This window comes from Phyllobates terribilis, unplaced genomic scaffold (genome assembly GCF_046119375.1).
Source record: "Phyllobates terribilis strain yellow unplaced genomic scaffold, ASM4611937v1 Scaffold_264__1_contigs__length_2628131, whole genome shotgun sequence".
Taxonomy (NCBI): Eukaryota; Metazoa; Chordata; class Amphibia; order Anura; family Dendrobatidae; genus Phyllobates; species Phyllobates terribilis.
In genome coordinates this window covers 1,626,504-1,653,245 of record NW_027363024.1, presented here as the reverse complement: position 1 = coordinate 1,653,245, position 26,742 = coordinate 1,626,504, and the positions used below count along the sequence as shown (strand labels likewise).

Sequence of the window (26,742 nt, the reverse complement as noted above, 5' to 3'; positions counted from 1 at the left end):
GAGGAATATCGGTCACATTATACAATATGGAGCTCTGTGGGGCACATTATACTATATTGAAGACTTTGGGGGAGTGCATTATACTATAGGGAGTGTATTATACTATATGGAGGGCTATGGGGAAGTATATTATACTATATAGAGGGCTATGGGGCAGTGTATTATACTATATGGAGGGCTATGGGGCAGTGTATTATACTATATGGAGGGCTATGGGGCAGTGTATTATACTATATGGAGGGCTATGGGGCAGTGTATTATACTATATGTAGGGCTATGGGGCAGTGTATTATGCTATATGGAGGGCTATGGGGCAGTGTATTATACTATATGGAGGGCTATGGGGAGTGTACTATACTATATGGAGGACTATGAGGTGCATTATACTATATAGAGAGCTATGGGGAATGTATTTACTATATTGAGGAATATGGGCCACATTATACAATATGGAGGGCTGTGGGGCACATTATACAATATGAAAGACTATGGGGAGTGCATTATACTATATGAAGGACTATGGGGAGTATATTATACTATATGGAGGGCTATGAGGTGCATTATACTATATGGAGGACTATGAGGTGCATTATACTATATGGAGAACTATGAGGTGCATTATACTATATAGAGAGCTATGGGGAGTGTATTATACTATTTGGAGGAATATGGGCCACATTATACAATATGGAGGGCTGTGGGGCACATTATACAATATGGAGGACTATGGGGAGTATATTATACTATATAGAGGGTTATGGGGAGTGCATTATACAATATGGAGGACTATGGGGAGTATATTATACTATATAGAGGGTTATGGGGAGTGCATTATACAATATGGAGGACTATGGGGAGTATATTATACTATATAGAGGGTTATGGGGAGTGTATTATACTATATGGAGGGCTATGGGGAGTGTATTATACTATATGGAGGACTATGGGCCTCATTATACAATATGGGGGGCTGTGGGGCACATTATACAATATGGAGGACTATGGGGAGTATATTATACTACATAGAGGGTTATGGGGAGTGCATTATACTATATGGAGGGCTATCGGGAGTGTATTATACTATATGGAGGACTGTGGGCCTCATTATACAATATGGGGGGCTGTGGGGCACATTATAAAATATGGAGGACTATGGCATGTATTATACTAAACAAGCAAAATGCTGCCTATTCATCGAGTAATTGGATTGTTTATGCCAGAGCAAAAATCCTTGTTCTCAGCAGCACATCGGCCGGTGTAACCTGCAGATGTGCTGCTGATAACATGATGCTGTATGGGGACAGATTGATCTATTAGTGATTGTTCTGTATCCATCATTCTTCCTCAGCTGGTGTAAAGAGGTCGGGAAACAAGCGTCGAACGGCTTCAGTATTGTGGATTGCGCTCGTTTAGCGGCCTGATCTCAGCGCATGTAAATACAAGCTAAATGTTTGTGTGGTGCTGTATGTCAGCATTTGGGACCCCACTTTAAACTTTTCCCCAGGGCCCCACTTTATCTAAAATCGGCCCTGCACCCATTTAAATGGTTCCCGTCCGCTGCACAGACTGGGAGAGAGAGGGGAGACTATTTGGGGCTTATGTAGTGGCGCTCAGTTTTGTGGACATCGGAGGGAAAGTTTTCTTTTAATTTATGAAATTCAATTCATGCGCTAAATTTAAAAAAATATTAGGAACAATTCAACTTTATTTTAATCCTTAGGTTATGGGTGAGGATCTTTTGGCAGAAAGAACAGAGGAAGGACAAATGGACACAAAAACCACTCAGACATTGGCCTCTTACGTAATGGCGTCTGACGCCGAGTTCAGAGTCAAATGGTTTCAGAAAGCGACCACTTTCCTAATGAGCAGCGAGTAAAGATGATCAGCTCTCCGCCATCACTGACTGTCTGCAGACTGGAGCTTGTCCATCTCTAATCATTCCTGCTCAATGGGGGCCACAATATTTTGACTTCACAGTAATCACTGACATCTTTTCGGAGTATATTGTATACATAGTGATCTTTATACGGCTGGAGCACTTACAGTAGCCAATCAGATGGCATGCAGGTAGCGTTGTGCGAGATCCAGTATGCCGTCCTGCTTCTATCATTAGAGGGTCCTGCTAGAGAACAGCGGCCACACTATTATACTGTGTCCAGAGTTATAGGAGTCTGTCAGATGTGGACTGCTACGTTCCAAAAAATGCTTAATGAGTTATTTTTTTTCAAACTGGATTGATATGCAAAATATTTTTAATAAAATCATTTTCTTATACTTGCAGGGTTTCTGTTTATTCAGTAATGTTGTAGCTGTTTGCTCTCACGCTGTGGATGATTGTAAATGAATACAGTTTCCTACATAATCATTGCAGCCGATCAGTTAAAAACAGGTGCCGTATGTGTTGTACCCAGGGCCGGCATCACCACCCGGGCAAGTGCCTGGGCCCTGAGCGAGCAGGGGGCCCACTCACCCTCTGGGACACCAGCGCGCTATGGGGCCCATGAGTCAGCGGGGCCTGATGCCAGCGAATGGGCACTTGCACTGGGCCTTCCCCAGTGCTTTAAACTGTTTGCAATACTTACCTCTCCCTGTTCCTCTGCTGCTCCTCTGTCTTCTGCGTCTTCTTACTCTGTGACATCTCAGGGCAGAGGGCGCGATGACATCACTACAGAGCGCCCTCTGCTGAGCAGTCCCAGTGCAGAGAGTCAGAAGACGCTGATGAGACAGGCCTGCTTCCAGCAAGGAGCGGTGAGTATTTGATTTTTTTTTTTTATGTTATGAGTATTATATGGGGCTCATTATCTATTGAACAATATATGGGGCCCATTATGTATGGAGTATTATATAGGGCTTATTATCTATTGAACAATATATGGGGCTCATTATGTATGTAGTATTATATGGGGCTCATTATCTATTGAACAATATATGGGGCCCATTATGTATGGAGTATTATATGGGGCCTATTCTTTATGGAGCAATATATTGGTCCCACTATTTATGGAGCAATATATAGGGCCCATACTGTATGGAGCAATATTTGGGCTCCATTATTCTGTATGGAGCATTATATGGTACCCATTATGTATGGAGCAATATATGGGGCTCATTTTACTTTATGGAGCAATATATGGGATCCAGTATACTGAATGGAGCAATATATGGGGATCATACTGTATGGAGCATTATATACGGTCCGTTATTCTGTATGGAGCAATATATGGTGCCCATAGTACTGGATGCAGGACCATGTGGTGCCCATAATACTGTATATGGAGGACCACGTGGTGCACATAATACTATATATGGAGGACTACGTGGTGCCCATAATACTGTATATGGAGGACTACGTGGGGCCCATAATACTGTATAGAGGACTATATTGTCTGGTCTGAACTGTGCGCTGGGAGGATTCGCCGGTTTCTGAGCTGTTGTAGACTTTACAATAGATATCACTCATGTAATGTGAGAAGTAAGTGAGATCTTTAGCATTGTACTATACCTATATTTCTGTGCATCATGAATCGTGGTAGGTGTGAAAGGATCCCACTGAGACTTTTGCCCGGGGCCCATGAAATCCTGGAGCCGGCCCTGGTTGTGGCATCTATTTCTTTTTGTACTGTATGCATGAGTTTTAATGGCGAATTTCTTTCAAAAAACAGTGGGATAAACAGTCATCTGAACTTGTCCCTTAACTTACATTGGTCTGTGAGGTGATCTGAAAGCAGAAAATCCAACGCTGACTTCTAGAACATTTGGGGTAACTTTCCCGCATTGGTCTCTACATAATCTGTGAATTCAGGGAACTGCTAGATCTGCGGCAGATAAAAGAGGGATTATATCAAAATGCCATCATGCAGACCAGCAAGTGACACATCGCTGGGATAAGGTCCTCTGCCCGACTTGTTGCTTTTAAATTACATAGCAAAAACCTGATGACAGTTTCCCTGTAATAAAATCCCAGAGCTTCTCCCATGGGAAATCCAGCGGGTGGCAGATACTGGCCTGGAATCCTGCAGATACACAGCACTGCCGTCGCCTATACACTGCATTGTGAAAGGATTTGGCCCCCTTGAACTTTTCTACCTTTTGCCACATTTCTGGCTTTAAACATAAAGATATAAAATTCTATTTTTTGGGGGAAGAATCAACAACAAGTGGGACACAATCGTGAAGTGGAATGAAATTTATTTGCTATTTTAAACTTTTTTAACAAATTAAAAACTGAAAAGTGGGGCGTGCAATATTATTCGGCCCCCTTGAGTTAATACTTTGTAGCGCCACCTTTTGCTGCGATTACAGCTGCAAGTCGCTTGGGGTATGTCTCTATCAGTTTTGCACATCGAGTGGCTGAAATTCTTGCCCATACTTCCTTGCAAAACAGCTCGAGCTCATTGAGGTTGGATGGAGGGCGTTTGTGAACAGCAGTTTTCAGCTCTTTCCAAGATTCTCGTTTGGATTCAGGTCTGGACTTTGACTTGGCCATTCTAACACCTGGATATGTTTATTTTTGAACCATTCCATTGTAGAGTTTGCTTTATGTTTGGGATCATTGTCTTGTTGGAAGATAAATTTCCGTCCCAGTCTCAGGTCTTTTGCAGACTCCAACAGGTTTTCTTCCAGAATGGTCCTGTATTTGGCTCCATCCATCTTCCCATCAATTTTAACCATCTTCTCTGTCCCTGCTGAAGAAAAGCAGGCCCAAACCATGATGCTGCCATGTTAAATGGTTAATTATGGAAATTCATTTGGAATGTTAATCGATAATCATTTTTCTTAAATTTGAGTTCTATACAAGGATTGCAACAGCCATCGTGTCTAGTTGACATGCGCTATTTGTGTGTGTATTTTTGGTTCACTACCATATGTAGAACAGGTGTGCCATACGACTGGCTATAAAAGCCCATGCTACAGAAAGGGGGGGCTTTCTTGTTCTGCCCACCCCACAAGAAGAATCTTCATGCTGAGACGTATCTGACATGTAGGCCTGGACACGTGCTGGACAAAGACATGATTTACCAGCCAGGATCCAAGGAAAGATGGGTGAATCTCAACAATTAAGCTAATTATGGACAAATGGACAATTACTTTATAACTAATTATTGTATGTACCTGCTGCAATCTGATTCTTTTTAATGGACAATCCAAGAATAAATAGATACATTTTTTTATAAGAATATCGTGATATTGATACTTTGCGAAGTCCTCAGTAGAAAAAATAATACAGAGAAGAGTATTATTTTACAATGGTGAGCCAGCCAGCCCTGTTTTTTCATTTTTTTTTAAATTAAGTAAGTGAATTTCTTCCCGTGAACAAGGGGGGGGGGGGGGGGGAGTCCTGACGAGCTGAACAGCTGTTGTTCACGTGTCAGTAAATTCACTAATTTGTCACGAGAAGCAGAAAGAAGCCTACAGACTGAGGACTAACGGGAAGCAGAGGTACTAACAAGGAACAGAATCAGACGAACTGAAGACAGGACGTGCTGATAAAGAAAAGTTAAGGAATCTTAAGGTAAGCAAAATATGGATATAATTTCTTCTTTTGCTAAACAAAGTAATATTAATTTCAAAGTTAATGTAGGAGATGACATAGAAGTTTTGTGGCTCAGTTTATACAAAGAATGTGAATTGCAGAATTTACAGTTAACTTCTAAATTGGTAAATAGAGAGAAACACAAATTGCGGAATATTCTACATCTTGTACAAGTATTTCATGATTTTGTACTTGAAAGTTCTAAGCAGGAAAATTGTGTAGAAATAGTGACAGATAGTGACAATGATTCTGACTGTAATGTGGAAAATGAACAAGATTTGAGACACGTGTCTGTAACTGAAGGTGACCTTGGGTCTGACCAAGAGACGGACATACAGAAACCTGACATGGGAGGAGACATGACTGACATACGAGAAACCGACATACTAGGTGATGTGGGAGGAGACGTGAGTGACGTAGGAGGAGCGGACGTACAAGAGCCACTAAAAATATCAGAGAATTCAGGAATTACCCAGGCTCAACTGCAAATTAAAATGAGGAAAAATTTGCTGAAATTATACAAAATCATGCCAAAATATGATGTCAAAATCCATGCCTGTAGAAATTCAGAGACATTTGAGAGCTTCTCTGATAAGTTTGATTTATCCCATGAGGAGAGGAATCAATTATTTAAAATATGGATTCCTGTGACATTGTCCAGATGTTACTCTCCTAATGGATGGGAAAATGATTCGGACAGGTTAAGATATTTGATTTATTGTGTCACAAAGGATTTTCCCAACATAGAAGATCTGCAGAAACTAAGGATTGGTAGGAAGGAATGTACATATACATTCATGTCCATATTTGAACGGTTGTACAAAGCTCTTATCAAAAATGGAAAAGTACAACAAATGATAAAAACTTTTGTACAAAAATTCAAATTCCTAGATCCAGTATCTAGAGTTATAGTGTCACAAAAAGAATCCCTATTCAAATGTGCGCAGTTGCTGGATTCTGTTAGAAAACATGAGAATCGTGAAAAGAAAAGAAATCAAGTTAATTTTATAAAACCAGGAAAGGTAAAATCTTATCAAAAGCCAATATCAAACTCTCCTAGACTGAGTCATCCCCATAGTGAACTCTATCAAATACGCAGGAGATTTCATATCTGTTATAAGCCATATCAGATAATTCAAAACTCCATATCTCCACACAAAGAGTTAAAAATGCAAAGCTGTGACTTTTCCCTAGAAAGGAAAATGGCCGAAACTGATGAACAGAGACAGGTGAGACGACCGGCTCACAGTGACGTCATGGAATGTGAACAGAAGGACAGGCAGTTCTCTGAAGTTTTGAAGGATAGAAAAATGTCTTTCCTAAATAGGGCGTTCCTGGAGATATTTGAGAGAGACAGAAGATTTGGTTTAGGGAGTGGCTAAGAAAAAACTGTAATGATAATGTAGCATAGAAGTGTTACAATGTCTCAATATTTATTTATAATCTTATACAGTAAAATTGTAGCTACATAGTTTCTAATAGTTCGTATATATATATATATATATATATATACACTTGTTTAAGTAGAGATTGTGTATAATTGTATTTATATATATATATATTTATAAAAAATATATATATATTAATTAATAAATTAGAACTTCATATATATAAATTTAAGTAACAATATTTTGAATTACATTAGAACCAACCAATATATGTATAAGATATTTAAATAATTCTGTTTCTGTATGAATTTGATATTTAATTGTACTTTCTTATATTTCCTTAGAGGTTTCATTCCAAAGCAGGATTTGATCAAACAACTCTAAAATGGATTTATTTCTTTATTCACACAGGAAGTGGAAAAAAATTGCATGATTTTATGTGTATAACATTTTAAAATAATAACAATATATCTAGTTGGACTATAATATATATGTAATACTTATTAATTATTATGTGTAGCACTTATGAATTAATATTTTCTGTGCATGAAGTGTTCGTTTTAACCTGTAGCTTTACAGCATGACGTGTGACAGCTGGGGCCTCTGAACTTTGAGCTAATAGTATAGATCCCATTCATTCTATTTCCAGCTGATGTAACTTAAAACCTGGCAGCCAGTGAAAAAAGAATCTAAGTCAAGAGAGTGTCTGAAATTCCAGTGACTTACTCTCATATTATATAATATGTACTTGGGGAATATTCAAAGAATATTAAGATATTTAATTGATATGGCAATGCGCATTAATAAATTGGGATACAACAATTTTGGGTTAAATATATATATATATATAAAACTTCATATGTGGAATGTTTGAGTTGAACAGATCTGTGAATGTCAGAGTGAAGGTGACAGATGAGTAAATCAGCAGCTGCTAAGTGTGATTGATGTGACAGAGGCCTCGTATGTTTGTATGTTTGAAAAAAAAATGTTTCTTTATGTGAAGGTACAAAAATATATTTAATTCTGAGAAAAATTATAATACATAATTAGGTATTATCCACATATATATATATTTCTATATTTCTTTAATAATTATTATTTCTTGATTTAACTAATAGTGGATAAGGGCAACCACACATCAAAATGGTTTATAAAGCAAATTTACATTTAGAATAATTTTCCACATGATAATATTATTGAATAACTATGATATTATTTTTAATGGTTACCTAAATAGGTACACACCTCTCTGTAGACAAATCTATGCTACTCATCGATATGAAATTTATGCACAATACTTCTAGAAGAATAATTATTTTTAATTTGGTTCTGATATATACATAAATTTTATAAAATAATATTTTTTGGTATTAAGGGGGAAAATGTGTTTTTGATCCTGATTACATAATCACTTTTGATCAATACTTATTTTTTTACACATTTTAATAAAGAAGAAACAATAATAAGGTACAATGATATAATTAAGAAGGGTGTTACATGCAAAGTTGCATAGTTTAATAATTTAATATTTTTTGGTGATATAAGATTATGACAAATATGAAATCATCCAAATAAGGGAGATATAAGGGTATTTATTTTATGGAGAATATAATTACTCTGCATTTGTCATTAAAATTTAAAGGCCTTGTTTTTATTTTTATTCTTATTTTTCTTCTTAATTTTATTTTTCATTTTTAAAATTTTATTCTTACTTATTTTCTTATTTTTCCATTTTTCATTTTTAATTCTCAATTTTTGATTTTAATTCAGTTCAATATTTCAATTGAGAAAACACATTAATATTTAATGGGGTAATGTCAAGTACAAGAATATTGCTTCATCAAATATAATGAAATGAATTAATATAAGAAAAAAGTTTACATTTTCTGAGTAGACACAACAATTCATTCATTCATTCATTCATTGATTCTTACATTCATATATTTATTCATTTTAGTTCAGGAGTATACATTCTTTGGTATTGGTTTAATAAAGATATAAACACTTGTTTCAAAACACACTGACACCTATGGGTTGGAAAAGGTAATTACACCTATGACATAAAAATATTTTATCACATGGAGAACTTGATAGTAATTCAATCTATTATTGTTTATTATTCCAAACATAATTTATTTTAATGTTTTGATAATAATTAGATGATTGATTGCTATGGTACGCTGTGATATTATAGGTTAGGAAAAATTGCCAGATTTGGTATCAGATTAGGGAATGAAGACTTCAATCAAGACATTGCAATTATGAATTCTATCTTAATAAAGACTTTTCATATTTATAAATCAAAGAGACTCTCAAAGGTTACAAGAAGAAGCAACCGATATCCGGAAGTCTCAGAAGGTAACAGGTGTGAATGCTGAGTGATAATAGACTGTGTCAGATACAATTCACACCACTGATCACCAGGACGGCAGAGGACGATGATCCTATATGAACTGGGTTGTGTTCAAGTTTCATCACGTTCCAGTGGTTTCTTATCACCTGCAACGCTTCAATGAAAGCTGGTGAGCAGGTAATACCTGGCATATGTGTCCTGTATATAAAGGACTGAGTACTGGTTATGGGGCTATATAAAGCAGGGAAGTGTCAAGTTAACCCTTGCTTTACTGACCAAAGACGTCACATCTGTTCCAAAAGTGACACGAGACACACGGAAGATTATCTGAAGACGATCCAACGTAAGTCCAGGTGACATCGCACAGATATTAAAGCTACATTTCATCTATGGACTTTGTTTTCTTATCAGTTGACACACATGATCTTTCTAATAAAGAGCACAGTTTATAGACTGCACAATGATGAATACAATTATGGACTGTACAATATCTACACGCTATCATTTATTTCAAAGGAGTTTTCGTCTAAAGACTGTGTTATAAAAGAACCAAGAAGAAGACGAGACGACGACCCGATGACATCAGACGATGACGATTGGACCCGCGATTGCTTCAATTTAGATATAGGGAAGTATAATTATACATATTAAATGAATATTAGTCACGGCTTACCATAACATGAATTCACATCATTATATAACAACAATCAGATATTGATATTAATAATAATAATAATAATAATAATAATATCAATATTATTATTATGGAAATTTAATAATATTGCCAAGGAAGAAGAAAAGGAAAAAAATGATTGTTATCCTAATGATAAACCTGTCTTCTTTTGAGGATTTTTCAGTCCTTTTTATCCTCAAAAAGGGGGGAATGTTAAATAATTAATAATCGATAATCATTTTTCTTAAATCTGAGTTCTATGCCTCAGCCATCGTGTCTAGTTGACATGCGCTATTTGTGTGTGTATTTTTGGCTCACTACCATATGTAGAACAGGTGTCCATACGACTGGCTATAAAAGCCCATGGTACAGAAAGGGGGGCTCTCTTGTTCTTCCCACCCCACAAGACACAGAAGAAGAATCTTCATGCTGAGAAGCAGATGACATGTAGGCCTGGACACGTGCTGGACAAAGACATGATTTACCAGCCAGGATCCAAGGAAAGATGGGTGAATCTCAACAATTAAGCTAATTATGGACAAATGGACAATTACTTTATAACTAATTATTGCATGTACCTGCTGCAATCTGATTCTATTTAATGGACAATCCAAGAATAAATAGATACATTTTTTTTATAAGAATATCGTGATATTGATACTTTGCGAAGTCCTCAGTAGAAAAAAATAATACAGAAAGAGTATTATTTTACAGTGTTACAGGGGCCCACTGAGACCCTTTCGCCCAGGGCCCACGAAAACCTGGAGCCGGCCCTGGTTGAAAGCAGTGATGGAGGAGGGAGCTTCATGTGACACTCCCTCTCCCATCATTCCTCCTCTGCGTCTGACGCAGCGGCATGATGACGCGCCACGCTGTGTCAGACAGTGGAGCTGGCAGCTGCTGAGGGGATCAGCTGCAGAGACTGAAGCAGCGGGGAACGAGGAGCGGTAAGTATGTATTTATTTATTTATTTATTTTTAAATCAGTATGTCCTGATAATACTGGAGGACTGGGGCTGCATTTTACCCTATGGTGGGGGACCGCATTTTACCCTTTGGGGGGCTGCACTATACTGCGTACAGGACCATGGGGAGTGCATTATACTGTGTGCAGGACCATGGCGAGTGCATTATACTGTGTGGAGGACCATGGGGTGTGCATTATACTGTGTGGAGGACCATAGGGTGTGCATTATACTGTGTGGAGGACCATAGGGAGTACGTTATACTGTGTGGATGACCATAGGGAGTGCATTATACTGTGTGGAAGACCATAGGGAGTTCATTATACTGCGTGGAGGACCATAGGGAGTGCATTATACTTAGTGGAAGACCATAGGGAGTGCAATGTACTGTGTGGAGAACCATAGGGAGTTCATTATACTGTGTGGAGAACCATAGGGAGTTCATTATACTGTGTGGAGGACCTTAGGGAGTGCATTATACTGTGTGGAGGACCTTAGGGAGTGCATTAATCTGCGTGGAGGACCATGGCGAGTGTCTTATACTGTGTGGAGGACCATGGCGAGAGTCTTACAATGTGTGGAGGACCATGGTGAGGATCTTACACTGTGTGCACTTTCTGCTGCTCACGGCACTTTACTAAAACTGTGGATGGATGTTAGCAGAAATAACCATATCAAACCCACTAAAATGTAACGCTAATTCCCAGGTGCCGGTACGTGTGATCCTGATGCGGCACACTGTTGCCACACGTGTGACAAACAGGGACACACGGGACACGGATATCTCTGGTACCGTTTTTTCGTTTCCGGTACTGGCAATATATGGACGTGTGAAACCGGCTTTATAGGGAGTCTGGCCGACTCTGACAGCGGCTCACCGCTCCTGCAGCTGCACGATCTCGCGACCTAAACACAACAAGGTAAAGGATTGAACTTTATAAAGACACAACGATCAATGACAATGATGTAAATGATTTATCACTTTTTATTAATTCTTCAATACCTTCAATATTTGTCACAGTTGTTAATAGTAAACTAAAATGTTCTATGGAGAAAAAAAAGACAAATGAGGAATAAACCTACACATTATTTCCCATATGACGGAGTATATCTTTTGGGTGTGTTCACAATTGGCTGTTTTTCTGCGGCAATAACACTGCACTTTAAAGTACGAGCTTAGTGTATGAGATTTCTGAAGTCTCATTCACATGCTGCGTTTCTTTTCTAGTGTTTTTTGTATTCTGCAGCTTGTCAATCCTTTTAGGGCCGTTGCAGCGTTTTTCACCAATTCAAATGAATGAGAAAAAAAACAATTAAAAACACAGCAAAAACGTGCGTATTTTACTCAGTGTTTTTCCTGCCACCAGTTTGGTTTTTGTTGAACAAAAAATGCTGCAAAAATGCAGCGTGTGAACATACCCTTATACTGGTTGTGTTCTAACTGGAAATAAAAGGGAACGGTCATGATAACATGGAGATGGATTTTATTCTATGGAGTTTCCACTGTACACATTGCTCGGCAGCATCTGTTTGTGCAGAGTCGCCTCATGAAGATTCTATCACAAGATTCCATCATGACATCACTGGTGATGCTCGCCCATTATGACATCACAGCTCACAGTCACTACTTCTACAATGTACACAGGGTAGCGGGTGCCATTTTGGCTCCATAGCTAGTTACTGAGCGCACTTACAGTTTCTCACTATGGCCGGATTTTTTCTGGATAATTTTCAGGTACAAGCACTATGGGGTATTCTTATCAACAATCGCCCTAACATTGTGCTTCTACCACCCGATGGCGTTCTCAGCTTCACTCACCGGCTGGTGGTGCAGCTAGTAAGGAACTGCCTGACCAAACACCAACAAGGTCATCTCACCTCAGAGTATGTGACGGATTTACTTCATAACATCAGGACATTACTGCAGCAGGTAAATAGCGGACGCTCCGCACAAAACTTCTCCATATAGATAACTAGCTATTGAACCCTTTCTACACCCTGGTGACAAGCATTTTTATTGGTACAATTTCGGCACCATTTTTTTAAAGACTGTGTCTGCGAATTCACACATAGAGTTTCTTCAATAAAATGCAGCCGGATAGCGTAGTATACGCACACGCAAACCCCCATAGCCTCCCCACGTCCAGCAGGAGACCCCCATACCCTCCCCACGTCCAGCAGGAGAACCCCATAACCTCCCCACCTCCAGCAGGAGACCCCCATAACCCCCCCACCTCCAACAGGAGACCCCCATAGCCTCCCCACGTCCAGCAGAAGACCCCCATAGCCTCCCTACGTCCAGCAGGAGACCCCCATAGCCTCCCTACGTCCAGCAGGAGACCCCCATAGCCTCAATGCATCAAGCAGGAGACCCCTATAACCTCCCCACGTCCAGCAGGAGACCCCTATAGCCTCCGCACGTTTAACAGGAGACCCCCATAGTCTCCCCCGGTCCAGCAGGAGACCCTCATAGCCTCCCCACGTCCAGCAGGAGACCCCCATAGCCTCCCCATGTCCATCAGGAGACCCCCATAGCCTAAACACGTCCAGCAGGAGACCCCCATAGCCTCCCCACCTCCAACAGGAGACCCCCCATAGCCTCCCCACGTCCAGCAGAAGACCCCCATACCCTCCCCATGTCCAGCAGGAGAACCCCATAACCTCCCCACCTCCAGCAGGAGACCCCCATAGCCCCCCACCTCCAACAGGAGACCCCCATAGCCTCCCCACATCCAGCAGAAGACCCCCATAGCCTCCCTGCATCCAGCAGGAGACCCCCATAGCCTCAATGCATAAAGCAGGAGACCCCTATAACCTACCCACGTCCAGCAGGAGACCCCTATAGCCTCCACACGTCTAGCAGGAGACCCCCATAGTCTCCCCCGGTCCAGCAGGAGACCCTCATAGCCTCCCCACATCCAGCAGGAGACCCCCATAGCCTCCCCACGTCCATCAGGAGACCCCCAGAGCCTCCACACATCCAGCAGGAGACCCCCATAGCCTCAATGCATCGAGCAGGAGACCCCTATAGCCTCCCCACGTCCAGCAGGAAACCCCCATAGCCTCCGCAGGTCTAGCAGGAGACCCCATAGCCTCCCGTGGTCCAGCAGGAGACCCTCATAACCTCCCCACATCCAGCAAGAGACCCCCATAGCCTCCCCACATCCAGCAGGAGGCCCTCATAGCCTCAATGCATAGAGCAGGAGACCCCCATAGCCTCCCCATGTCCAGCAGGAGAACCCCAGAGCCTCCCCACGTCCAGAAGGAGACCCCTTTAGCCTCCACACATCCAGCAGGAGACCCCATAGCCTCCCCATGTCCAGCAGGAGAACCTCATAGCCTCCGCACATCCAGCAGGAGACCCCCATAGCCTCCCCTGGTCCAGCAGGAGACCCTCATAGCCTCCCCACATCCAGAAGGAGACCCCCATAGCCTTCCCACGTCCATCAGGAGACCCCCATAGCCTAAACACGTCCAGCAGGAGACCCCCATAGCCTCCCCACCTCCAACAGGAGACCCCCCATAGCCTCCCCACGTCCAGCAGAAGACCCCCATACCCTCCCCATGTCCAGCAGGAGAACCCCATAACCTCCCCACCTCCAGCAGGAGACCCCCATAGCCCCCCACCTCCAACAGGAGACCCCCATAGCCTCCCCACATCCAGCAGAAGACCCCCATAGCCTCCCTGCATCCAGCAGGAGACCCCCATAGCCTCAATGCATAAAGCAGGAGACCCCTATAACCTACCCACGTCCAGCAGGAGACCCCTATAGCCTCCACACGTCTAGCAGGAGACCCCCATAGTCTCCCCCGGTCCAGCAGGAGACCCTCATAGCCTCCCCACATCCAGCAGGAGACCCCCATAGCCTCCCCACGTCCATCAGGAGACCCCCAGAGCCTCCACACATCCAGCAGGAGACCCCCATAGCCTCAATGCATCGAGCAGGAGACCCCTATAGCCTCCCCACGTCCAGCAGGAAACCCCCATAGCCTCCGCAGGTCTAGCAGGAGACCCCATAGCCTCCCGTGGTCCAGCAGGAGACCCTCATAACCTCCCCACATCCAGCAAGAGACCCCCATAGCCTCCCCACATCCAGCAGGAGGCCCTCATAGCCTCAATGCATAGAGCAGGAGACCCCCATAGCCTCCCCATGTCCAGCAGGAGAACCCCAGAGCCTCCCCACGTCCAGAAGGAGACCCCTTTAGCCTCCACACATCCAGCAGGAGACCCCATAGCCTCCCCATGTCCAGCAGGAGAACCTCATAGCCTCCGCACATCCAGCAGGAGACCCCCATAGCCTCCCCTGGTCCAGCAGGAGACCCTCATAGCCTCCCCACATCCAGAAGGAGACCCCCATAGCCTTCCCACGTCCAGCAGGAGACCCCCATAGCCTCCACACATCCAGCAGGAGACCCCCATAACCTCCGCACATCCAGCAGGAGACCCCCATAGCCTCCCCACATCCAGCAGGACACCCCCATAGCCTCCATACATCCAGCAGGAGACCCCCATAGCCTCCGCATGTCCAGCAGGAGACCCGCATAGCCTCCCCACCTCCAGCAGGAGACCCCCATAGCCTCCATACATCCAGAAGGAGACCTCATAGCCTCCACACGTCCAGCAGGAGACCCCCATAGCCTCCGCACATCCAGCAGGAGACCCCCATAGCCTCCTCACGTCCAGCAGGAGACCCCCATATCCTCTGCATGTCCAGCAGGAGACTCCCATAGCCTCTGCACGTCCAGCAGGAGACTCCCATAGACTTCTCACGTCCAGCAGGAGACCCTCATAGCCTCCACACGTCCAGCAGGAGACCCCCATAGCCTCAATGCATTGAGCAAGATACCGCATAACCTCCCCATGTACAGCAGTAGAACCCCATAAACTCCTCATGTCCAGCAGGAGACCCCCATAGCCTCCCCACATCCAGTAGGAGACTCCTATAGCCTCCCCACGTCCAGCAGGAGACCCCATAGCCTCTGCACGTCCAGCAGCAGACCCCCATAGACTCCCCACGTCCAGCAGGAGACCTCCATAGCCTCCACCCCTCCAGCAGGAGACCCCCTTAGCATCCGCATGTCCAGCAGGAGACTCCCATAGCCTCCGCACATCCAGCAAGAGACCCCGATAGCCTCCCCACGTCCAGCAGAAGACCCCCATAGCATTTGCACGTCTAGCAGGAGACCCCCATAGCCTTCCCCGGTCCAGCAGGAGACCCTCAAAGCCTCCCCACGTCCAGCATGAGACCCCCATAGCCTCCCCACGTCCAGCAGGAAACCCCCATAGCCTCTGCACGTCCAGCAGGAGACTCCCATAGACTCCCCATGTCCAGCAAGAGACCCCCATAACCACCCCACATCCAGCAGGAGACCCTCATAGCCTCAACGCATCGAGCAGGAGATCCCCCATGGCCTCCCTACGTCCAGCAGGAGACCCCCATAGCCTCCGCACGTCCTGCAGGAGACCCCCATAGCCTCTGCACGTCCAGCAGGAGACCCCCATAGCCTCCGCACGTCCAGCAGGAGACCCCCATAGCCTCCGCACGTCCAGCAGGAGACCCCCATAGCCTCCGCATGTCCAGCATGAGACCGCCATAGCCTCCTCACGTCCAGCAGGAGACCCCTATAGCCTCTGCATGTCCAGCAGGAGACCCCCATATCCTCTGCATGTCCAGCAGGAGACCCCCATAGCCTCCGCACATCCAGCAGGAGACCCCCATAGCCTCCCCACATCCAGCAGGAGACCCCCATTGCCTCCCCACGTCCAGCAGGAGACCTCCATACAGGGGCGTACATAGGAATCATGGGGCCCCATAGCAGAAGCGCTAAATGGAGCCCCTCCAAAAAAGTGAAAATTGTCGGGGGTCAAGGAAGAGCATATCTCATAACTTTCCAGCCTTTACACAGTAATTTTTCTCCTGCTGAAGTCCTAGATTCCTCTTTTATTTCCCCATAAGGTATGATGCCAACAACAGTGCCCCCCCTAAACACAGTATGTTACCCCCATGGTGAATTCCTCCACATGCACAGTATAATGACTCTACCGTACCCCACCTCAACTCTCAAGGCAAAGTATGGTGACTCCAACACAGTATGATCCCTCAACTGTGACCCCCACACAGCCCTCCATGTAGTATAATGGCCCCACACCTCTCCACACAGTATAATGCACTCGCCATGGTCCTCCACACAGTATAATGCACTCGCCATGGTCCTCCACACAGTATAATGCACTCCCTATGGTCCTCCACGCAGTATAATGCACTCCCTATGGTCCTCCACACAGTATAATGCACTCCTTATGGTCCTCCACACAGTATAATGCACTCCCTATGGTCCTCCACACAGTATAAGACATTCTTCATACAGAATACTGGCCCCCATATAGTCCTCTCCATACAGTATACTGGCCTGCATATAGTCCTCCATACAGTGTACTGGCCCCCATATAGTCCTCCATACAGTATACCGGCCTCCTTATAGTCCTCTATAGAGAATACTGGCCTCATATAGTCCTCCACACAGTGTATGGGTCCCAATATAGCCCTCCATACAGTGTATTGGCCCCCATATAGTCCTCCATACAGTATACTGCCCCTCATATAGTCCTCCACACAGTGTATGGGCCCCCATATAGTCCTCCATACAGAATACTGGCCCCCATATAGTGCTCCATACAGTGTACGAGCCCTTATATAGTGTATGGGCCCCAGGCCTCCATACATTAAAAAAAAAAAAAATGACATACTCACCTCACCTGCTGCCGCTGCTCTGCTCCGGACTCCTCAGCGTCGCTGTCTTCCCGCTCTGCACTGTGACTGCTCAGCAGAGGGTGTGGTGGAAAGACGTCATCCCACCCTCTAACCTGAGACGTCACAGCACAGGACGCGGAAGACACCGGAGCTGCGGAGGCACGGGGAGAGGTAAGTATTGTGCCGGGGCCCTGAGCGGAGTGGGGCCCCCTGCCTGCTCAGGGACCTGGCACTTGCCCGGGTGCTAACGCCGGGCCTGGGAGCGGAGCCTGTTGCAAGGGCCCCGATGCGGGGCATACACGGTGCAGGCGACTGCTATGGCCCCCCCCCCGGCTCACGGGCCCCATAGCAGTGGCGTGGCCTGCCGCCATTGGCGGTACGCCACTGCCTCCATAGCCTCCCCACTTTTAGCAGGAGACCCCCCATAGCCATGATGAAATGACGCATACCTCTATTTCTGGCACCACACTCCTCCTCCATCCCCGTCCTCCTCCCGGTCTGGATGTGTTCTTCTGTCTGCGGCCACATTGTGCAGGTACAGTGCGCTTGCGCAGTCTATAGAGGCTTCGGAAAGAAGGACCCATCCCTGGTTATATTATAGATAATGGTGGGATAGAAGTTTCTTTCCTCCAATATAAAACACGATGAGTCCCCAGAGTTATTGTATCTGCAGAGAGGAGCAAATGTCACATACAATGGCGGCCTCCTCCATTGTGACCTTTCTCATCTCAAAATTTTCCTTTTTGTTTCTTTTCCTCTTTTTAGGCTGAAGAAAGATCTCAATATGGAGATTTGGCTTTTATTAAAGACCTGGCCGAAAAAGTCCTGTGTGTACTGGAGCGTCCGGCCCGCTCCTCGGAACGCCTGGTAAGGAGCCGTCATCTTCTCTAGCACACGTCTGATTTGTACAGTTACAATTGGCTGCATCTGTAAATGCAGGTTTAGTCCTTCCTGATTTATCTATGTGATGATTTAGTGTAAGGTTCCACATGTTAATTATATATATTATATCTATCAGGAAACAGCAGAAGGCGACACCAAAGACGAGCAAAATCTAATCCCGGGACTGAACAGCGATCTGACTACAGGTAAGCCGATCACCCGACCTCCTACAAGAAATATCCAGATATTATAGAGAACAGGGAATAATCTTACATTTACTCTGTATATTCTGTGTAATGGGAACCTGTCAGCACATTTTTGCATATTGTGGTATGACTGTACTGGCCATTTCTCTGTAATAATTTTTTGCAGAAATCCAATGTCTCAGTCAAGGGAAATCTAATGTAGAAGCCGTATACAAATCAGCATGGAAGTGCACTGGGGGCGTGGAAGAAGAAATCCATACTGTGACACGCCCCCAGTGCACTTCCAGGATAATCTGCATATGGCTCCTACGCTTCAGCTCTCTTACCATCACTCACATGTACAGCGAGGGTGGGGGGGTCCTCATTCATGTGATGATTGGGGGAGTCCTTCATCATTTCCATTACGTTTATTCATGGATGCTCCGTACGTTCTCATATTTAGAATCCCTATATAATAAGTATTATTCCCATTTACAGACATCTTGTCATGTCTGAGTTATATTGTTGTAATATATATGTAGGATTAATATCGTCTAATACATTTTATTTCTTCATAATTTTTTCACTCTTTTAGAAACAACTGTGTTGGCGGATGCTGACAGTAGAATCTGTGAGATCCCGGAGATCCAAGAATCTGACGGTGTAAGTATCATGGAGAGAGATGTCGGTGTATCACCAGATTATGGGGTGTGAATGACACCTCCAGTATTGTCCCCATATAACCATGGGATGTCTCTATTCTAAGAGGAGATGACAGAAGGGAGACGTTTTTGCATCCGGAGCTTTTTTCCAGCAGCTTCTATATCTTTATATAATTTCTTATTCTTTTATAGAGCGTGATCAAATCATTGACCCCGTCAAGACAGCCGCATAAGAGCGACTATGGGACATCCAAACTGATCAGCAGTGGAAGTTTTGGGTGAGTTTTCTGTTGGCATAATCCACATTTCTCAAGGTTCCCAATGACAATGCTCCAGACTCTGTGCTCTTCCCTTCAGTGTTATCATAGGGAAATTATATGATCTGTAGGAAAACAAACTGCCTGTCCTAGACCCTCATCTGTTCTTACACTGCCACCCCCATCAGAGCTTCCCGATCCTCCGCACCGGTCTGTTCTTTTCGGAATCCATTAGCGAACTGATAAGAGTAATTGGCAACACATGGTCAAGTGAGGGGGTGACACGAAATTTCATCAATGACATCTGCACCCCCCAACCTCCACCATGACCATGTGAGTCTACTCCCTGGTCTCAGCAATAAAGACTGGCACAGAGGACAAGTGGCTATAATGGGTTTCATTTTTTGTAACTCCTTCGCTCCCCTCCATTTATTATGTTGTTATGTCTTGGGGTATGCGGGAGCATAATTAACGTCATGTTATGGCAATTGGAGCACTTTTAATTTGGACCAACTTTTATTTGCACTGAATCGTATCTACTGGTCTAATGTAGTGAATCTGCCCAAGAATAATTTCAGTAGATTCTCTCACCTGTAATGTGACCTGGGTGAGGGCTCCGGCGGACGTGGCATTGTGGACACCTCCCATAGGTGATCTATGTAGTGATCTTTTATCAAATTCTAGACATGGATTTCCAGTGACGGACAGACTTCTAGCATTAAACATTAGTACAAAACATTATATAATGACTTCTATAGATGTTCTTGTAGTAAAGATTCATTCTAACCATTGATTCTCTTTCTCTCCAGTGCCGTCTACTTAGCGCACCATAAAGACTCACACCAGATCTTTGCTTTGAAGAAAATGTTCAAGCGAAACCTGAACACTCCAAAAAGAGTGGCATTGGCCTTTCTGGAGAGGGACATCCTAACATTCGCAGATTGTCCCTTCGTGGTCTCCATGCTCTGCTCCTTTCCAACAAAATCTCACCTGTGTGTGGTCATGGAGTATGTAGGAGGTAAGACATGTATATTGTAGTATATTCAGCCCATGTCTGCTTACATCTTATCACTGCTTATATAATTAGGATAATTAGGACAGTTACATCCTCACAGTGCGTTTACTGTAGGTTTTCTATTACCAAGATGCCTGGAAATTCATTGATCTGTGTGCAGCAGTGCTATGGTGCCAGTGAGTCAGATCGGGCCTGGCACCGCTCGGCACTGGGCCCCATTCCACCACCTGTCATCACAATTTCAGTGGTATTCACATTGTCAGAATATGAATACCGATGAAAACAATGGTGGATCAGGGAGCCAAAGGTTCCTAAATCCACCATTCAGCCTCCGCAGATGGGTCCGAGACTCCGTGTACTGCAGGTTCTTCGATGTCGCCACAATATTGCATCTGTAGTGTGGAGTCTCAGTACTTACACTGCACAGGTGGGGCTGGTGGGGGCCATAACACTGAGTGATGGGGCAGGTGGAGACCATATGCTGAGTGGTAGGGCTGGTTGGGGCCATAATACTGAGTGGTGAGGCTGGTGAGGGCGATAATTCTAAATGGTGAGGCTGGTGGGGGCCATAACACTAAGTAGTGGTGGGGGCCATAATACTGAGAGGTAGGGCTGGTGGGGGCTATAGTACTGAATGGTGGGGCTGGTGGGTGCCTTACTACTAAGTGGTGGGGCTGGTGGGGGCCATAACACTGAGTGGTGGGGCTAATAAGGGCCATAATTCTGAGTAGTGGGGTTGGTGAGAGCGATAATACTGAGTGTTGATACTGGTGGGGGCCAGAATACTGAGAGGTGGGGCTGGTGGAGGTGGTAGTACTGAGTGGTGGGTGCCTTACTACTAAGTGGTGGGGCTGGTAGGGGCCGTAACAATGAGTGGTGGGGCTGGTGGGGGCCATAATACTGAGTAGTGGGGCTATTGTGTGCCTTACTACTAAGTGGAGGGACTGTTGAGGGCAATAACACTGAGTGGTGGGGCTGCTGAGGGCCATAATACTGAGTGGTGGGGCTGGTGAGAGCAATTATACTTAGTTGTTGGGCTGGTGGGGGCATAATACTGAGTTGCGAGATTGGTGGAAGCCATAATACTGAGAATTGAGGGTTGTGGGTACCATAATACTGAATGGTGTGCCGTGTGAGGGGCTATAGGGGACTGTGAATGCCGCTATATTGAGTTGGTGACTGTACATGCCCCTACACCTCCTGGGGGTCCTCATATTGAATGGTGTGCAGTGGGGGTCCTTATTCTGTGTGGGGATCCTAATTCTGTTTGATTGGCTTTGGGGGCCATCATACTGAGTGGGCAGTGGTGGAGACCATTATATTGTCTGAGGGGCTATGGGGGCCATTATATTAAGTAGGGGGGGCTGTGGGCGCCATTATACTGAGTAGGGGGCTGTGACTGGCCTCATACTGAGTGGGGACATTATAGACAGGTGCTACATTATATCTGTAAGGTGAAACTGGATTAAGATTTCACTGTGGGGATATCTAACTCAGTCTGTGGGTGGGGGCATTTTTGGGAGCATCATATGCTAAAATGGCTATAAAAGGTGTATTGCTGTTGAGAACATCGATTGACTTCAGTAAGGGTTTTTTTTGAAGGGGCGTGCAGTTAGAACTTTTGCTATGGGGCCCTGAGATTTCTCTGTCCGCCACTGTCTGTGTGATCTCCATGTAAGTCCGCACTGAGCATGTCAGTATCTCCAGCTGTAGACGAGATGTGACATCACTTTATGTTATTAGTTACATGGAGGACATTTCTCCATCGATTCAGACTAATATTATGTGCACTATACATTATATCTGTTTATATTCTCTCCTATCCCAATGTCTCCGCTCACTTCCCATTATACATCATGGTGATCTGCTGTGTAAACCACTCACCGGTCATATTTCCTTTCTTCTATAGGTGGCGACTGTGAGACCCTCCTAAGCACCAGGGGTCCTCTATCTGTCCCCTTGGCCCGCTTATACTTTGGAGAAGCGGTTCTTGCTGTGGAATACCTCCATAGCTACGGTGTGGTGCACAGAGACCTGAAGCCGGATAAGTAAGTGCCCCTCGTAGTATAATAAAGGGGGGAAGTTATCATTTATTATCATACGGTCTGTGAGGCTAAAACCATCTTCTCTTCCACAGCCTCCTGATTACATCTGCTGGACACATAAAAGTTACCGATTTTGGGATTTCAAAAGTTGGTGTCATGATACCGAAAACCAACACCTACAAGGAATTAGCGGAGGACATCACCAGGGAGTTCCTGGACCGTGAGGTGGGTAACACTTACAGGAATTTAGCTTGTTCTTTACAAATCTCCAAGGACCAAAGCAAAGAAAGACCTTAAATATAACTTTTAATAGATACATTTAAAAGCACCCATATCAATATATAAAGACAAAATCCATAAAATGTGGCGGCAGCAGTATTCTCCGATCGGGGTGTATTTATCTCCCGCGTCTGTCCAGACTCATTGTGGCTATCTCCTAATATGATCCCCTGATGAACCCCAAATTAGGAGGGGGAGAAACGTGTTGGGACAATTTACAGATAAGTCCTCTGGTTACTGCTGACTAAAATGCTTTTTTGGCAACTTTTTTTGTAATTCGCACACTGGATAATGCTCTGTCCCAACATTTGGACGTGTCCTGTGTAGATCAGTCCTGATTATAGATTAGCCAGGGGGATTTTGAGGTTGTCTATATGTACCGTCTGTCCTAGACTATTATCTTCATGCTCAATGTCATTATATAGGTGACTTGTTACTACTTTGGACATATTTATGTTCCTATGTTTACCGTTAATTGAGCACACGTGCTTTTATAATATTGTTCTTGTTGCCCGTAATTGCCAGCACTAATGTACTTTATGTATCTATAATAGGCTTCTGAATGATGGTTTACATATCATACTGAATTGTGTATAGATTGGTGCATTTGATATCCTATCTGTACTAGTGGAACTACATTATATCAGCTTCCCTGTTTCCATATAATTGATACATTGAATATTGCCTTTTTTTCATTCAGCATGTTAGCAGCGACATGACTGTCTGCCTTTCATCATTATCTGTATATGTGTATGTCTGTCTAGGGGTGCATAGGGTCACGGAGGGTGTGCCGATGTGGAGGGGGGCGCCAAACCGATTAGCTAGGGTGTCAACCTCCACTGGCATGCGGGATCTCAGCCCATTTGGGATCTCTAGGGCAAGCCTGCATGTCAATTATCCTACGTTTATCCCACTACCCATATATTGTACATTTTATGCATTTTGTCTTCATATATTGATATGGGTGCTTTTAAATGTAGCTATTAAAGATTATATTTTAAGGGGTTTTCTTTGTTTTGCTTTGGTATTTGGTTAACTAATATACCCCATCTGTTCACCTTGCCTTTGGCATATGTTTTTTTTTCTTTACAAATCTCATCACACTATTGTGTCTTCTCTACATTCTTCATTTCTAGAGAACGTTTCCATTGATATTTTATCTTTTGTCATTGTGTTTTTATGGCGAGAACGTGTTATAATAACCATTTTATCATTTTCATCTTTATCTTCTGTTGTTTTCCAGTTATGTGGCACCCCATATTACATCGCCCCAGAGGTCATCCTCAAAGAAGGCTATGGAAGACCTGTTGACTGGTGGTCAATGGGGATAATCCTACATAAATTTCTCACGGGATCTGTACCATTTGATGGAGATTCTGTAGCTGAGCTTTATGACAGGATTGTCATTGGTAAGTGGAATGATCCGACCATTGCTTTGATCAGTTACATTGGTTTAGGTGTTTACTTTGCTTTAGCTTACAGTCCAGTAAAGAGATTTTATTTTCTGTATAACAGGTGACATAATTTGGGATTGTAATTCCGCTCCTACTCCCAATGCACAGAACCTGATTACTGAGCTGCTCAGAACAAATCCTGCAGATAGACTTGGGACAGGTAAGAGATATAATACTATTCATATTAGTATTAATATTCACCTATCACACTTATCACTCATGTCCTTGAGGATCAACACTTCTCTATCAGATTGTCCATTTCTAGTTCTCCACACTATGACTTTCAGTCTTCTTCCTTCATGTTGACTCAGTTATGTCATTAATTCAGATTAAGTTAAACTGTTCAGATGTGAAGCAATCTCTGACAATGTCCACATCACTTTTGTTTTGTTCTTTTTCCAGGAGGATCACTTGAGATCAAGAGTCATCCATTCCTGAGTGACTTAGATTTTAACAACCTTTTAAGTCAGAAGCCAGAGTACATTCCTCAGCTTGCCTCAGATGTGGACAACAGCTTATTTATCGGTAAGTAGAAGAAGACATCATCTAGACTAAGCGGCTGTTTGTCTTGTCTTCCATAAAATGTAATAATCAGTACCCACTAATATTGTGATAAATGACGCCTGTTTTATACTAACAACCTCTAATAATACTTCATTACTTTTGTAGATCACTCTGAAATAGACCATTCGGTCTCAGAGGATGAGGAGGGTACAAGTGAGAACAATGAGAACCTTGACTTCCAAAATTTTACATCATCTTCTGAAAGGCTTTCTAAAGTAAGTACCATATGTGATCAATAAATCCAAAATATGTGAAACAAAAAAGACCTCTAAAAGTAAAAAAAAGTATTTCATATCTTGTTTTTGTCCATGTTTAGCTCTGTACCATCACTACCAGAACGATGAATGATGAGGACCAGAAGTCTCCTCCAGAGTGTACGCCAGCAACCAATACAAATATCTCAGAAATGTGAGTAGATTATGGGGTCATTAATGGGAGTTCCAGGCTGATATATATGCACAACATATAATATAGGACATAAATACCATAATATCAAATTCAGCCTCAATGATTAGCGGTCATTGTGCTTTTGGCTTCAGAAACCGTTGGTGATAATAGCCCATAATTGCAGCCATTCACGCGTATTAGAGCTGCCCATACTGTAGGAGAGATGTAGTATTACATGCCAGCCATTATTGCTAGTTGTTTTTCGCTCTGATCCATAGAAGGTAGATTGGAGCATAAAACCTTCCTCACTATGACTGTCATATGTCCTATTAGGCCCTCTAGTCGGTGTTCTTCTAGTGAGACCACCCCTTTTATTCTGCATTGACTTGTGATTTACATGTTTTTCTTAAATCATAGAATGGGAGAGTTGGAAGTTACCTCCTGGGTCTTCTGGTCCGACCCCCTGATTCTTCCTGACAGGCAGAAAGAATCGTTTTCTGAATCTGATAGCGACAATGCTATAAACAGCTTGCCCTCCTCGTCCCCATCATCAGGTATGTATATACAGCATCAAAAGGTGAATCATAGAATGGTAGAGTTGGAAGGGACCTCCTGGGTCATCTGGTCCAACCCCCTGCTCAAAGCAGGATTCACTAGATCATCTCAGACAGATGTCTGTCCAGCCTCTGTTTGAAGACGTCCATTGAAGGGGAACTCACCACCTCTCGTGGCAGCCTGTTCCACTCATTAATCACCCTAACTGTCAAAAAGTTTTTTCTAATATCTAATCTGTGTCTCCTCCCATTTAGTTTCATCCCATTGCTTCTAGTCTTTCCTTGTGCAAATGAGAATAAAGATGATCCTTCTACAATGTGACAGCCCTTGACATATTTGTAGACAGCTATTAAGTCTCCTCTCAGTCTTCTTTTTTGCAAGCTAAACATTCCCAAATCCTGCAACCGTTCCTCATAGGACATGGTTTGCAGACCAGTCACCATTCTGGTCGCTCTTCTCTGAACTTGCTCCAGTTTGTCTATGTCTTTTTTAAAATGTGGTGCCCAAAACTGTACACAGTATTCCAGATGAGGTCTGACCAAAGAGGAGTAAAGACCGATAATGACTTCACGTGATCTAGACTGTATGCTTCTGTTAATACATCCCAGAATTGTATTTGCCTTTTTTGCTGCTGCATCACACTGTTGACTCATGCTCAGTCTATGATCTATTAGTATACCTAAGTCTTTTTCACATGTACTGTTGCTTAGCTCTATTCCTCCCATTCTGTATATGCTTTTTTCATTTTTATTGCCCAGATGTAGTACTTTGCATTTTTCCCTGTTAAAAAACAT

The 26,742-nt window shown here is 43.7% G+C and overlaps 1 protein-coding gene and 1 long non-coding RNA gene across 2 annotated transcripts; both read left to right on the top strand.

The window, feature by feature from the left end:
- The first annotated feature begins 18,165 nt into the window (after positions 1-18,165).
- Positions 18,166-20,813, top strand: LOC141219330 (microtubule-associated serine/threonine-protein kinase 3-like). Its single transcript, XM_073666095.1, has 7 exons — positions 18,166-18,198; positions 18,429-18,530; positions 18,682-18,751; positions 19,326-19,393; positions 19,585-19,670; positions 20,459-20,667; positions 20,779-20,813. Exons 1-7 carry the CDS (start codon positions 18,166-18,168, stop codon positions 20,811-20,813), a joined length of 603 nt encoding a protein of 200 aa, XP_073522196.1.
- A 4,294-nt stretch (positions 20,814-25,107) lies between these two features.
- On the top strand, positions 25,108-25,941 carry LOC141219324 (uncharacterized). Its single transcript, XR_012287864.1, has 3 exons — positions 25,108-25,221; positions 25,323-25,414; positions 25,811-25,941. It is a non-coding gene; the product is annotated as an uncharacterized lncRNA (long non-coding RNA).
- The last annotated feature ends 801 nt before the right edge of the window (positions 25,942-26,742 follow it).